The sequence below is a fragment of the Salvelinus fontinalis genome, unplaced genomic scaffold (assembly GCF_029448725.1).
Source record: "Salvelinus fontinalis isolate EN_2023a unplaced genomic scaffold, ASM2944872v1 scaffold_0013, whole genome shotgun sequence".
Taxonomy (NCBI): domain Eukaryota; kingdom Metazoa; phylum Chordata; class Actinopteri; order Salmoniformes; family Salmonidae; genus Salvelinus; species Salvelinus fontinalis.
This window is the reverse complement of record NW_026600222.1, coordinates 622,890-637,612: the sequence shown is the minus strand read 5'-3', so window position 1 is coordinate 637,612 and position 14,723 is coordinate 622,890. Positions and strand designations below refer to the sequence as shown.

General features: G+C 41.0%; 1 protein-coding gene across 1 annotated transcript; it reads left to right on the top strand.

Moving 5' to 3' along the window:
• Window positions 1-10,061: 10,061 nt before the first annotated feature.
• On the top strand, window positions 10,062-13,656 carry LOC129842104 (uncharacterized). The gene is made up of 3 exons (XM_055910498.1): window positions 10,062-12,660; window positions 12,846-12,927; window positions 13,417-13,656. The coding sequence occupies exons 1-3, from the start codon at window positions 10,210-10,212 to the stop codon at window positions 13,533-13,535; spliced, it is 2,652 nt and encodes an 883-aa protein (XP_055766473.1). The 5' UTR covers window positions 10,062-10,209; the 3' UTR covers window positions 13,536-13,656.
• The last annotated feature ends 1,067 nt before the right edge of the window (window positions 13,657-14,723 follow it).

The window sequence follows — 14,723 nt, the reverse complement described above, 5'->3', positions numbered from 1 at the left end:
ATCTAAGTTGGCTCTTAAAAGCTCTCTGTGGTTTTGGTAGATGTGTGACCGATAGACGCTGAAACATCTATTTGTTTTCCCACACCCATTAACTCCACAGGTAATTAGAACATGTGGTTCATGCTGGTGATAGAGGACAATATGTGTGAGTCGTCTGGACACAGAGAAAATTTGCTCGTTGCAAAGTGGACTATTGAATAGAGTTGGCATTCTTCAGAAAGATTGTGAACCTTGGAATGATGGGATGGAATCATGGAGATCATTGGTACTCAGCCACTTGCTGACATCATCAAGGGACCAGTCTTCCACAGCCACACTCAAATTCAAGTTGACACTAAAAGCAAAAGTGAAATGTATTAGTGTTGAGGCTAAAACAAGACATTAATTATTATTTGACCCTGCTGGTCATCTGTGAACATTAGAACATCTTGGCATAGTTCTGTTATAATCTCCACCCAGCACAGCCAGAAGAGGACTGGCCACCCCTCATAGCCTGGTTCCTCTCTAGGTTTCTTCCTAGGTTCTGGCCTTTCTAGGGAGTTGTTCCTAGCCACCATGCTTCTACACCTGCATTGCTTGCTGTTTGGGGTTTTAGGCTGGGTTTCTGTACAGCACTTTCTGATATCCGCTGATGTAAGAAGGGCTTTATAAATACATTTGATTGATTGATTGATCCCAGTCTTTCCAGACAACCACCTTTTCTCCTAATTAGTAATTATGGTTGTTCCATAACGAACCAGAGATTGTCAGTAAAGGTGAAGATATCCGTCTCTTATTTATCTGACTCCATATTTCTTAGTTTGGGACATTATGGGATTCTGCAGTCCCACATTTAAGTGTTGACTCAGATAATATGATGCTCCAAATGGGGCATTAAGTTCTTCTTCCATGTCAACCCAAATTGTCCTATTAGAGTTGTCAATAAAGAGCCTATCAGGGCAGTTATAAAGTCTTCTTGATATAATTACATGTTAGGGAACTTTAATCCTCCCTTCTAAGTCTTTGCATGTATTCTAGCTTGGTTCATCATTGCTTTTAATAGTCCAAATTAATCATTTTGTCTATAGATCATATTCTTTGTTGTTTCATTAGTTAAAACCTGCATTTCAGAAAGGGATCCAGTCTAAATCACTAGAAATTAGCATTTTATAGCTGATATTATTCATTTCTATCCCCCCAGCAGGGATTTTTTGCATGTTTCAGTGTGAAAAAAGTGTCCCCTTTTTGGGCCCTCACCAGTAGGCAACCCTGTTGTCATGGTCACCAGTTAGCATCACTGTTGTCATGGTCACCAGTTAGCATTCATGTTGTCATGGTCACCAGTTAGCATCCCTGTTTATGGATTATAAAAATAAATACAAAAATTATTAACAATTTTGTAAAATATTTTATTTATTTATTCATAATACAAAAATCTACTTACATTGCTGCATCAAACATGTCTAGCAAACCAAACACAGGTATTAACAATGCTCAAACATACAAAAATATCAATACAAATAAAATAATACAAAAAATAAACAAATTAAGTGCAATTATATTCACTCTGAAAATATCTTAGTATAATGATTCATGAAGATGTTATTCTTGTTGTTATTCACTAGGGTTAGTGTTTTAATAAGATAATTAAATTCAATCAGGATTTTTTTTTTAATTTGGTTTAGAATTTTGGAATCTTTGTTTGTGTATAAAGTATTTGGCAACAAGAATAAAAAAATTAACAATAATTTCAGTGGTTTTGTTATCATTGCAATAGTAACATATTATATATTTTATGTTAAAAATATAGCAAGAGTTCATAATGGTAAATAAGTACTTTGCAAGGTTTTCCCAAAATTCTGACACAAATTTACATTCAAAGAACAAGTGAGACAGATTCTCACCTTTTCCACAGAAAACGCAGATATCATCAATAGCCACACATTTGGAAATCATAGAATTACATGGATATATCTTATGTAAAATGTTGAAGTGCACTTCCTTAACTTTGTTTGGTATACAGTATTTATAAGGCCTTAACCATGCATTTTTCCAGACAATGTCAGGAATAAGCATGTTCCATAAAAACTTTCCTCTCGGTGTAAGTTGGTTTTGTGAATGAAGAATTTGTCTTATATATTTATTACAACAAGATTTCTCAAGTAAGCCCACGCCTTCCAATCTGAGTTCTGGATAAACTTTGTGATCATTCCCAAAATTAAGATGACTTTTCATAAGTGTAGTTAGACCACTGGGAACGGCTTTGATCACAGAAATAAACTCTCTGAAAGGTATTGGAAACTCTTTCATTGTTATAAATTGTTCATATGTGAGAATATTACCCTTGTTGTCGAAAAAAACAAGAACAAAGTCAATATTCCTCTCATGCCAGCTGGGGTAGAACAATGACTTATTCCTTCCAGTTATGTCTGAATTATTCCACAAAAGAGCTTTATGAGGAGAAATTTGTGCAGGAAACATATTTTCCAGGACAGTAAAGCTTGTTGGTGAAACCTAGCCAATTTAGCAGGTAATCTTTCAGGAATTATAATTACATTTCAGTAAAAATTGAAGTCCTCCCAATTTATTAAACACATTATTTTGGAATGAAATACCATATTGAATCAGTATCGATCAAACATTTTTTCCACCAGTTTATCTTGAAAGTGTTATTTATGTCAACAAAATCCAACACTTCTAGACCGCCTTCAGCTCTTTTGTTAGAAAGGACAGATTTATTTTGTTTGTGAGACTTATTTTTGCAGATGAAGTCAAGAAAGGTCTTATTGATCTCTTTACAAGTAGCTGGATTTACACATAACGATAATGAGGGGTACACAAAACCAGACAGTCCCTCTGCCTTGGACAGAAGTACTCTCCCAAGTATAGAAAGATCTCTTTGTAGACAATTATTAAATATATTTTTAGTTCTCTTAATTTTAGGAGAGAAACCAAGACGCAGCGTAGTTCGTGTTCAACATGTTTAATAAAAGACGAATAAACGTGAACACAATACAAAATAACAAACGTGGCAAAACCGAAACAGTCCTATCTGGTGCATAGAACACAAAGACAGAAGACAACCACCCACAAACCCCAACACAAAACAAGCTACCTAAATATGGTTCCCAATCAGAGACAATGACTAACACCTGCCTCTGATTGAGAACCATATCAGGCCATACATAGAAATGGACAAACTAGACACTCAACATAGAATGCCCACCCAGCTCACGTCCTGACCAACAGTAAAACAAAGAAAACACAAAAGAACTATGGTCAGAACGTGACAAGATTTCACATTTAGAAACATTCAGCATTAATCCTGATGCAATAGAAAATACAGTTATAGCATTAAGGGCATGTGCGACCTGGTCTTTGTCTCTTAAGAAAAGAGTAGTATCATCAGCCAGTTGGGAAATTTTGATTTCTTTGTTAAAAATGGTTAAGCCATACAAATTTGCATCATTCAGAATATCTAGAGATAGAAGTTCCACAACCAAAATGAATAAAAATGGCGAAATTGGGCATCCCTGTCGTACACTTCTGTTGATACTAAATCTTTTGGAAGTATTAAGGTTTAGTAGCACAGAACTATTTATATCTTTGTAAAACATGCGAATTACTTTAATAAAATTATCCCCAAAACCAAAAAGTAAAAGAGAAATTCATGTTCAATTGTGTCAAAGGCTTTACAGAAGTCCAGAAATAGGACAACCGCATCTGAGTCAATTGCATCTGAATAATCTATAAGGTCCAAGACTAAACTAATGTTAGAGCTTATGTGACGGCCCTTCATAAATCCTGTTTGAGTCTCATTTATAATGGTATCTATTCCTTTCTTAAATCTTTTGGCATAAACCAGAGCAATCAATTTGTAATCAACATTTAATAAAGTAATTGGTCTCCAATTGTCAATGAGAGAAGGGTTTTTATCAGGCTTCGGAATCAATGAAATAAGGCCCTGTTTCATAGTGGAGACCATTTCCCCATTTTTAATGCAACCTTGAAACATATTGAAAATCGGGTCTTCTAGCAACTCCCAAAACTGTCTATAGAATTCAACTGACAGGCCATCGGGGCCAGGTGATTTCCCTTTTTTCATTGAATTCAGAGCCTCTCTAATTTCACCAATTGACACAGGTGAATTGAGTGGAAATCATCCTCAATTACCGGGACACAATTCTGAATGTGTCAAATGTAACTTTCACAACCATCTTCCTGAAATTGAGAGCTGTAAAGGTTTTCATAAAAGGAATTGACAAATGATGATATTGTAATGGGATCTTTGCATAAAACATTGTTAATTTTGAGTGCAGTTATAGATTTTCTTTTTCTAGTTTCTCTTTTCAAGTGCAAAAAAGTAACTAGTGTTTCTATCCCCCTCTTCAATCCATTTTGCTCTTGACCTTACAAAGGCGCCTTTTGACAGATCCGTGTAAGTCTGTTCTAATTCTAGTTGTAAAGACCTGAACACAGACTCCTCTTCTTCAGATAGATTATCTTTCTTTAGAAAACTGTCACGCTTGCTCATCATCTACTTTTCTCTATGGTTCTTTAATTGCATCAGCTCTTTGGCGCGTTTAATGGCTACCACTCTGACTTTATATTTGAAAAATTCCCATCTACTTCCAAGTCTTTTCTTGCAAAAATATCTTTAGCTATGATATGAGTATATGATATGTTTTCAATGAGTATCTTTAAGAAGTGTATTGTTTAATTTCCAATATCCTCGAGTACCTTTTGATTTTTTAGTAGCTTGTAAATTCAGGGAAATCAAGTGATGATCAGAAAAGGGAGCCAACTGATGATCTATATCTATAACAAATTGTAACAAAAAAGGGGAAATTAGGAATAAATCTATTCTACATTTACGTGACATAGTTTTGTTGGTCCAGGTATAACCCTTAGCATCTGGATTGAAATAACGCCAGGCATCCTCAACACAGAGATCCTTGCATAATGTAATAATAGTGTTACTATTTTGAGGGTTTTGACTCGTTCTAGGAGGAAAACGATCAGCAGATGCATCAGGTGTTACATTAAAATCTCCTGAAATAATTAGAAAAGCCTCTGAGTATTTGTTGCTTAAATCCTGTACTTTCCTGGTAAATTGGGTAAAAAGGTTCTTATTAGGAGCATGTGCGTTATGTCCGTATACATTACAGATGATGAAAATAGCATTGTCAAGTTTAACAGTTACTATGACCCATCTGCCGTCTTGTGAAGATGTGGATTCTAGAATGTCACCTTTAAACTTGTGAATAAGTGTCAAAACACCAGCAGAATGATTTGATCCATGACTGAAATAGGCCATATCTCCCCATTGTGCTTTCCAAAATTTCAAATCACTTTCACCCGAATGAGTTTCCTGAAGAAGGACAAAATCTGCGTTACTGCGTTCACAGTATAAAAATAAAGCTTTCCTTTTTGTAGGATTTCTCAAACCCCTAGCATTCAGACTAACGATATTGAGTGAATTGAAAACAAACTCCTGCATTAAAAAAGAAAGAACACAAATTAGATAACAAGTATTAACGTGAACAATAAAACAGTGAACCTTGAGAGGATTACTCCGACGGAAAACTACGCTCAGCTGAGGTAGCGGTGGTTAACAGACTAATACATCTATTTACTTCCTTTTCTTGGCAAGTGTTCATCAGTTGTAGTTCGAACGGTACACGTATAATTGGCAGTACATTAACTGTACTCATGGTAGTACTCACAGTTCCAATTTGGTTAATGTCAACAGAGTTACCCAGTAATCATTCTTCCTTCGATAAACGCGTGTGGGCCCTTGAACCCCGCCTTCTTTCCCTCTTGTCGCGCCTTCTGTATAAGCGGCCAGTTTCTCTCTGGCAGCCTGATCCTGCGGTATCAGAGCTTCTTTGATGCGGAGTTTCTTCTGGTCCAGAAACGTGTTCCCCTTGGCCATTTTCCATATGATGTCCCTGTAATGGTGCATAGTTACGCGCAAGATGATATTGCGAGGGGGTCCATCAGATCTTCGTTTCCCAAGTCGATGTACCACATCAATCACGTCTCTTAGCCTGTCTTTGATGCATGGTGCCACTTTTCCCAGGATATTAATGACTACTTCTCTAATATCCTCTCCCTCTACCTCTTTTACACTTTGGATTTTCACATTCCACCTGCGAGAGTACCTTTGAAGTTCAGCTACATTCTCACACAGCTCATTATTTTTGGATTGCATTTTCTTCAGCTCATTCTCTAGGAACGTTATCTTATCCTTGTTCTCGCTCACAATTTTGTGTAGTTGATTGACAGTTTCTGACAAATTATCGATCGTCTTTGATGTTTCTTCTGTAGCCCGCTCTACGGGGGACACTTTGGAGAGCGTGGCGTCTTGTTTAGTAGACAGGGACTGGATTGCAGGGAAAAGTTCCGACATGGAAATGTTTTCTTTAACTTTTTTCACCGGTAGATTTTTACCTGGGGTCTGAGGTAAAGAGGTTGCAAGGATTTCATCCTGGTCAGTTTTGTTCTTTCTCTTGCTTGAGTTCGCGGCTTCTTGTGTATCCATGCTGCTCTGGTTCTCGTTGTAGCTAGCTAGCATGTCAGCCGTCTTCTGCGAGAATTTGATATTTCGTCTACTTTTGTCTTTCTGTCGTGTTCTTCCCATTCAACTTGACAAAAACTAACTCTAAACTTATCCCATGTCCATAAAAAAAGTTATAGTTAGTTTCTTTCAATATTAATAGCCAATATTTGACTGTTAACCACCTAACCCTCAATATTGCTTTGAAGAGCGAGAAAACACTCCCTCTCACAGCGACGCCATCTTGGCCTCCATCCTGTATTCTGATTAAGTCAACAATACCTCTAGGCATATCTGACGTCATGTATTTGATATCTTTATGTGAAGGTTAATTTCCATATTGACATCAGTTCATTGTGTTTGAGGACGGTTCACTGACGGGTTTTTAACGGATAGATTAGACTAGTTTAACAGTTACAGAGCAGCTACAGTAGCCTATCAGAACAGCTGCAGTAGCCTATCAGAACAGCTACAGTAGCCTATCAGAACAGCTGCAGTAGCCTATCAGAACAGCTACAGTAGCCTATCAGAACAGCTGCAGTATCCTATCAGAACAGCTACAGTAGCCTATCAGAACAGCTGCAGTAGCCTATCAGAACAGCTGCAGTAGCCTATCAGAACAGCTGCAGTAGCCTATCAGAACAGCTACAGTAGCCTATCAGAACAGCTGCAGTAGCCTATCAGAACAGCTACAGTATTACAGGCGCAGACCCTTAGTCAACGGACTACACATAATGGCTGAAGACAGCCAGGTAAGGTTAATTGTAGCCTACGTTTAACGAGCTTTAGAGTTTTCCTAATTCCATCTTGTTCTAATAGCAAGTCTGCCTTAAGTGCAGAAACCGTGGTTGATATTAGAAAATATGTATGATTGGAAGTTTAGGCAAGTAATTAAATTGGGTAATTGTTGTGGGATGTTAGCATACCACACTGCGCGTGTAGCATTAGTGCCATGGAGGATTGTGCAGGCCGGCAGGTTGCTACAGTTTCCTAGTAGCATGTACGCTTTAGGGATCAGATCTGGATGACTTTTTCACCTGAACTGCTCATTGGCTGTCCATAATGAGCCCAGCAAGCAGGATGTGTAGCTGGGCTCTGCAATAACTAGCTCCCAGAGCAATTACAAATAACTATTCTTGTTTTAATAGCGTCATTAGAACTAGCAACATGACAGTCAGTCACCTCAGTAGAAACGCTATGTGTTGGATTCGTCCATGTCTTGCTAAATGACCTAGCTACCATAACAGCTGTGGAGAATTTCTACTGCAGTTTTAAGGGATCTCTCTGAAGGTTTTAGATGATACAGTGGTGCTTTGTCCTCTGGATGAAGAATCATACATCTCGGCTTGGCTTCATTGCATTATTATTTGGGAAACGTTGACATGCCATTTGTGTTGACGGATGGATGAAAATAATGTAATTATAGTATTGTTATACATAGGCTAGCAGGAAAATCCGCATGAGATACCCATAGAACTGAGCCCTGCTCCATTTCAGCACCATGCCGCGGTCTCAGGTGCTGCCCAGACTCGAAACATTTCGGCACCATGCCGCGGTCTCAGGTGCTGCCCAGACTCGAAACATTTCAGCACCATGCCGCGGTCTCAGGTGCTGCCCAGACTCGAAACATTTCAGCTCCATGCCGCGGTCTCAGGTGCTGCCCAGACTCGAAACATTTCAGCACCATGGCACGGTCTCAGGTGCTGCCCAGACTCTAAACATTTCAGCACCATGCCGCGGTCTCAGGTGCTGCCCAGACTCGAAACATTTCAGACCATGCCGCGGTCTCAGGTGCTGCCCAGACTCGAAACATTTCAGCACCATGCCGCGGTCTCAGGTGCTGCCCAGACTCGAAACATTTCAGACCATGCCGCGGTCTCAGGTGCTGCCCAGACTCTAAACATTTCAGCACCATGCCGCGGTCTCAGGTGCTGCCCAGACTCGAAACATTTCAGCATCATGGCCCGGTCCCCTGACGCCTAGAAACGTGTCAGCACTATGCAGCGGACAATAGTGCTGAAATAGTTAAAGCCCCCTAGAACGTCATTGATTTTAAATGATTGTAAGTGCAAGTGGTTATAATGTATTGCATGTCCTAGTTTTGCAGCTTTGCAACCTCAGAATTATAGCTAATGGATTGCAGCGAGTTACGTGTTTGTGCCTGGCGATGAATGAGGATGCTTGATAAACCATAAATTAAATGCAACAACGTGCACTTACAAATATTTTCGTTTGGCAGAACTTTGACAAGCTATGATCTGTTTTCTAATGACATTGACAATTCATATAGACATTAGACTTAGGCCTAATTGTGACATCATGTGTGTATGACATCTTTGAAGAATGCCCTGGCTTCAGCCAATCGGAATCGAGTATTCAACAATGCTTTGGCATAATTCCAGGACGTTCATATTCACTTCAGTTGTCTGCCGATGGTTCACTGACGTTTTTTCAAAGGAAGTATTAGTATTATCTCTAAACAGCCTACAACAATAAGCTACACATCATGTCAGACGACAGCAAGGTATGGTTCATTTAGCCTATTTTGAGTTTAGAGGAGAAATTACTAACAATATAGTAGGTCACTACCACAGCAATAGGTCTCACTGGTTTGATCCATGGACTGAAATCTGACCACTACTGCCGTTTTGTCTGAAATAGGAGAGAATCATTTGTTTCATAAAGTCACAACCTTGGACTGATATTGACCTCTCATTTATCCACCAGAACGTGAAATGGGAGGATCATCCGGATGACCAAAATAAAGTTGTGGAGAATATGAAGGAGGAAACAGAGACACATGAGACCAACAAGAACAGGACAGGAGGCAAGGTAAGAAATATGCTGTCCTTTACACATCCTCTGCCTACTTAGGCACAGATCTAGGATTAGTTTACTATCACTAAATCCTAACCTTAAAGCATTAGGAGACACTACACTGACCTTAGATCTGCTATGAGACCTATAATCTGTTGTCATGTAGGCTAAACGTAAGTCCAGTGGCCGTGCCAAGAAGACTTCCGTGGAGGAGGACAGCAGCATTGGTGCAGGTCCGAGATTACTTAATGTTGGGTGCAGGTTGTGTTCAAATTTATCAGCACTGATCTGAGAAGATAGTATCTATATAGGTGAAAGCAATATAGTGGAGGCTCGCAGAGAGATGTGCTTTTACCTGTCCAGTGCAATCAAATCACTAAAGGTGAAGGAAATGAGGAATAAAGTTCAGATTCAACTTTAGATTTCTCTTTGCGGTTTCCCAGAGTCTTCTCAGACACCCGGGTGTGGTTTCAGGGAAAGGGGATCTATCATTGAGCAGCTGGAGAAGGAGGCTCAGAGGACTCTAATGCCTTCTCTCAAGATTGGGACATGCTGTGCCCCAATCCTCCTCTCTTTCCTGAGGAGTCTAACTGATGAGCAAGTTCCATGTCTTTTTCCAACCTCACATACAACTTATCTGAATTTATAGTCATAGTGCACCTTCTAACCACAAATGGGATTTTAAACAGTACACCTAACCCTAACATCACTGTAACCACACCCCTAACTCTTGCTGTAAATCAAGAACAAAATGACTCATGTACTTGCTAATAGCTTAATTAAATACACTTTTATTATCCCTAACATGGCTATCTAGTGACTCCACTAACTCAACACCAGTGTGCAGCTAAAATATGTTTCCTTTTCTCAAAGAGACTGGATCCTCTACCAGTGTGGTGGCCAGAAAGCTTCAGACCCTCTCTAGCCCCGACTTTCAGTCTAAAGCCCTCAAGGCGGTGAGCACCATCCTTACAAGGAAAGTCAGCAGCTCTTCTGACATGGCTCCTTCCTCTAGGCCTTCTAGTGCTGCTCCTAGCCTTACTGAAGCACCCCTGAATACCAGCTCTACAGCCCTGACATCTGTAACCTCCACTGCCACAGTGATTGTTAAGGCATTTGTGGGAGGCATGGAGACGATAGCATCATTTGAAGGCACATGTGAAGCAGTTGATTGGCCAGTTCCTGTAAATGACCACAAAACAGGGTCTTCACAGAAGATAACCTTCTCTCCAGCCCGCACACTCTACGGCCTTATACGAGCAAAGCTGAGGGACCTTTTAACTCTATCCGCTCGAGAAGAAGGTGTGGCTAAGGACGCTTCTCTTCAGGAGTATTCAGACACCCTGGAAAAGGCAACTGTTTCAACTGTTGAGGTCCAGTTACCCAGCACCAAACTTAGTAGAGTTCCCAGTGAGAGCCAACCAATACCAGCTCTCTGTCTCTCCAATCTGGATACCAGTACTCAAGAAGTTCTTAGCAGTGTTTTTTCCATCTACAAGTCAGAGTTCTCAAAAGTGGAGAGTAAATCCTTGGACGTTGTCAGTTCATCTGATGACTCCCTAGAGGCTTGTTGGTTTGTTGATGGTGTCCTATCAGAGCTTGATGACTATACTATTTCCCAGTCACCCAATGAAGACTTGAGTGTGAGTACTCAATGTTCTCAACTGAGCTCCGAAGAGAGTGTCAGAATCACACAGTCCTCTACTAGTCTGATTCAGAGCATTAAGAAGCTCTCTAGCAATTACTTTCAGACTCAGGCAGAAGAGGCAGTGAGTAAAGTGCTGATGAGATCCAGTCATTCCTTTATCACACAGATCAGCCATACTGGTCTTCAGAAAAGTCCGCAGGCTGGCTTATCATCTAGCTCGCCATCAGATATTGCCTCCATGTCCTCTCAAAATACAGCCTCTGGATTAGTGGAAACCTTTGTCAAAGGAATGGCGACTATTTTCCAGAAAAATGAGTCCACTGGCACTGTGCTACTGGAAAGAAGTGGGAAAGTTTCGCAGTGCTCCCACGGGGGCTCCCAACTGGATGATAGTGTTAAAATATCAGAGGAGAAGCTTTGGTCAACAGCTAAGACCATCTGCGTCAGTATGAAGAACACACTTAAGGATTTCTTCACAGGGCTGAAGCCATCCGGATCCAAAAGGACAGAAAATGCTTCTTCCAAAGAGACCCTTGGGGAAATCCTGGTTGCTATCCAGAGTGAAATCTCAAACTTAGGGCGAATGAAGGATTCCAGGGAGCTCCTTCAGATCAACGATATGGTAGGAACTATGCTGAAGGAGGTTGAGAAAAGTGAGGATGACAGTGAAGAAGTCTGCCAAGACATCCCTAGAACCTGTTCATCTTTGTCCACTTCTTTAAAGGGTCGTAGTTCCTTGTCCAGCTCTTCAAAGGGTCCTAGGTCAGAGTGTGAGTTAGAGATCAACCTCCCTGGCACTCCCATCCCTGATGAAGTGCCTTTTGATCTGACCTGCCCCATAGTCAGGAGTTCCTGCATCGACATCAGGGACTCTAAAATGCCAGAGATTTCTACAGGTGACCTAAAGACAAAGATGATGGCGCACACAGATGAACCCCTGCATCTTAACAGTCCAATGACTGACAGCAGCCGACCACCGAGTGCTAAAGCCTCTTTTCGTTCATCCACTCCGTCTTTCACCAGCAAGGGAACCTCTTTGGTACCAAAGGGAGATGGGATTGACATTGAAGAGAAGGAGGTGTGCATCCCCAGCAGCTCTGGCCATCTGAGGGAGCTCTTAATCACCCCGGACATCAGCAGTGCCACTGCATTCCTACTGCACTACTTGATGGACTCCAGCAAAGATGATGTCATGTGTTTGGTCACCATACTGGTGATACGGTTGCTATCGAAGATCAGACCCTCAGCCCTAGATGGACCCTCCCAACAGGCAGCAGACATGACAGAAACATCTCAGCAACTCATCAGACAAGTCCTGTCTGAGTTCTGTGCTGCATCCAGATTCTCCAGGACACAGGCATATTCCCAGAAGCTGCACATCCACAGGGTGTTCAGAGGTGTACATAAAACCCTCATGGAGGAGTTTGGCTCTTATAACACCCTGCAAGCAGCTATTTCCTCCCAGGACACTGCATTTGACAGAGTCCTGGTAAAGTCCTTGACCCAGCAGCTGGTACAGGGATGCAAGGAGGCGTCAAGACCAGCTTCTGCTGCAACAAACCCATCAGACCAGGCTGAGACAGAGAGGGGGGCTGAGCAGAAAGCAAGAAGGAGCTTCCTTTGCTTTTCAATGACCAAACTCAGGATCAACTTCAAGGTATAGCAGGGAGTTAGCATGTTGTTGTTGTTCCAGTTAGGTGCTGATGTTATTGATGTGGCTATGATAAGACAAATACATGCCAGAAATATGTTTTATTCATCACTAAATTGTTGCCTTGGATTCAGAAGTGTTCCATTTATTTATTTATTCTCTGGACCATTTTCTTTACCTTTCTCTGTTAGCGTTCCAAGAGAGGAAACAAAAAGGACTGCCATTCAGTCCAGGAACAGACTGAGATTCCCTCTACTGATGGACATTGCATAGGTAAGGATGTTTTAGAGCTCTGCTATAGCTTGTAGTTTTGTTTAGGTGTGTGTTAGAAACATAGAGTATGCCTACCAAACTCATAGCACTGTTATTTTTCACGTTATTATACTGTATTTCTCTCTCTCTCTCTCTCTCTCTCTCTCTCTCTCTCTCTCTCTCTCTCTCTCTCTCTCTCTCTCTCTCTCTCTCTCTCTCTCTCTCTCTCTCTCTCTCTCTCTCTCTCTCTCTCTCTCTCTCTCTCTCTCTCTCTCTCTCTTCTCTCTCTCTCTCTCTCTCTCCTCTCTCTCTCTCTCTCTCTCTCTCTCTCTCTCTCTCTCCTCTCTCGCTCTTTCTCTCTCTCGCTCTTTCTCTCTCTCGCTCTTTCTCTCTCTCTCTCTTTCTCTCTCTCTCTCTTTCTCTCTCTCTCTCTCTCTTCATCTCTCTCTCTCTCTCTCTCGCTCAATTTCTCTTTCTCTCTTACCCCTTCCATTTCTCTTGTGTTTCTAGCTCCAGTTGGAGAGGTTTCTCCCTCCATATCTCAGCCTATCAAAAAACGATCCTTGATTGTCAGGGTCTTTTCAGCAATGATGAAGCCATTCAGGTGCTTCACCCAGAAGAACCTGTAACCTGTTACGCTGCATGAACAACTACTTTTGGAACAGCAAGACTTTTGACAAGAGGAATTTCTGCATGTTTACCCTTTCAAAGTCTATTTGATCAAATAAATGCAAATTATTTTACAAGAGATTCAAGTGTTTTGGATGATTGGTAGCACTGAAGCAGCTTTTCTCAGAGAAATGTGCTAGTTCCCCCTTGGTTACACATTTATTGTGCAGTTTTTGAGTTGGCAGGACTTGGGGCGGCAAGTAGCCTTGTGGTTAGAGCGTTGGGCCAGTAACCGAAAGGTTGCTAGATCAAATCCCTGAGCTGACAAGGTAAAAATCTGTCATTCTGCCACTGAACAAGGCAGTTAACCTGCTGTCATTGTAAATAAGAATTTGTTCTTAACTGACTTGTCTAGTAAAATATAATAACCAGAGCTTGTCTCTAATACAATAGTTGCTGCATAGACCGTCAGATAACCAGATGTTCTCTATTCATTTAGTTAGATTGATAAGAGCTTATTAGCAGCAAGGGGAAAACACATAGAGGAGAATTAGCTATCTGCAGCTAGATCAACCCTCTGAGATGTTATCTGTATGTTGAATATATAAGGTCCAGCAGTTGACAGTGTATGTCAGAGCAAAAATCAAGCCATGAGGTCGAAGGAATTGTCCGTAGAAACATGGTTGTGTCAAGGCACAGATCTGGTGAAGGGTACCAACACATTTCTGCAATATTGAAGGTCCCCAAGAACACAGTGGCCTCCATCATTCTTAAACGGAAGAAGTTTGGAACCACCAAGACTCTTCCTAGAGCTGGCCGCCAGGCCAAACTGAGCAATCGGGGGAGAAGGGCTTTGGTCAATTCAAAAATGCTCTATTCTGAGAACTACTTTTAATCACAGAGTGGAAAACATAGAACCATACTGTGTGAATCACAATTCTGGGTGTATTCTGGAATAAGACAAACCTATAAATAGAGTTGGAGTCTGAGTGTGTGTGCACACAGCCACCTCTTTAACCACTCTTCAAAATATTTGTCAGCCTTTGAGATGGAGAGGCAGGAGAATGAGTGACAGAACAAGAGTCTAATAAAAGCATGGCTTCTCTCCCACTCCTGCTCACAGCAGCAGTGCAGTGGAGTAGCTTCAACAGCCATAGGCCCAGGGATTTCACATCACATTCCATGATGCAATGCAGAATACGGCTTCA

What these genes read in the sequence shown, in the direction of transcription:
- LOC129842104 (XM_055910498.1), top strand. Translation starts at nt 10,210, where the DNA reads ATGTTTCCTTTTCTCAAAGAGACTGGATCCTCTACCAGTGTGGTGGCC. An exon ending in AACTCAGGATCAACTTCAAG is followed by an intron (nt 12,661 to 12,845) that starts GTATAGCAGGGA and finishes TTTCTCTGTTAG; the next exon opens with CGTTCCAAGAGAGGAAACAA. An exon ending in TACTGATGGACATTGCATAG is followed by an intron (nt 12,928 to 13,416) that starts GTAAGGATGTTT and finishes TTGTGTTTCTAG; the next exon opens with CTCCAGTTGGAGAGGTTTCT.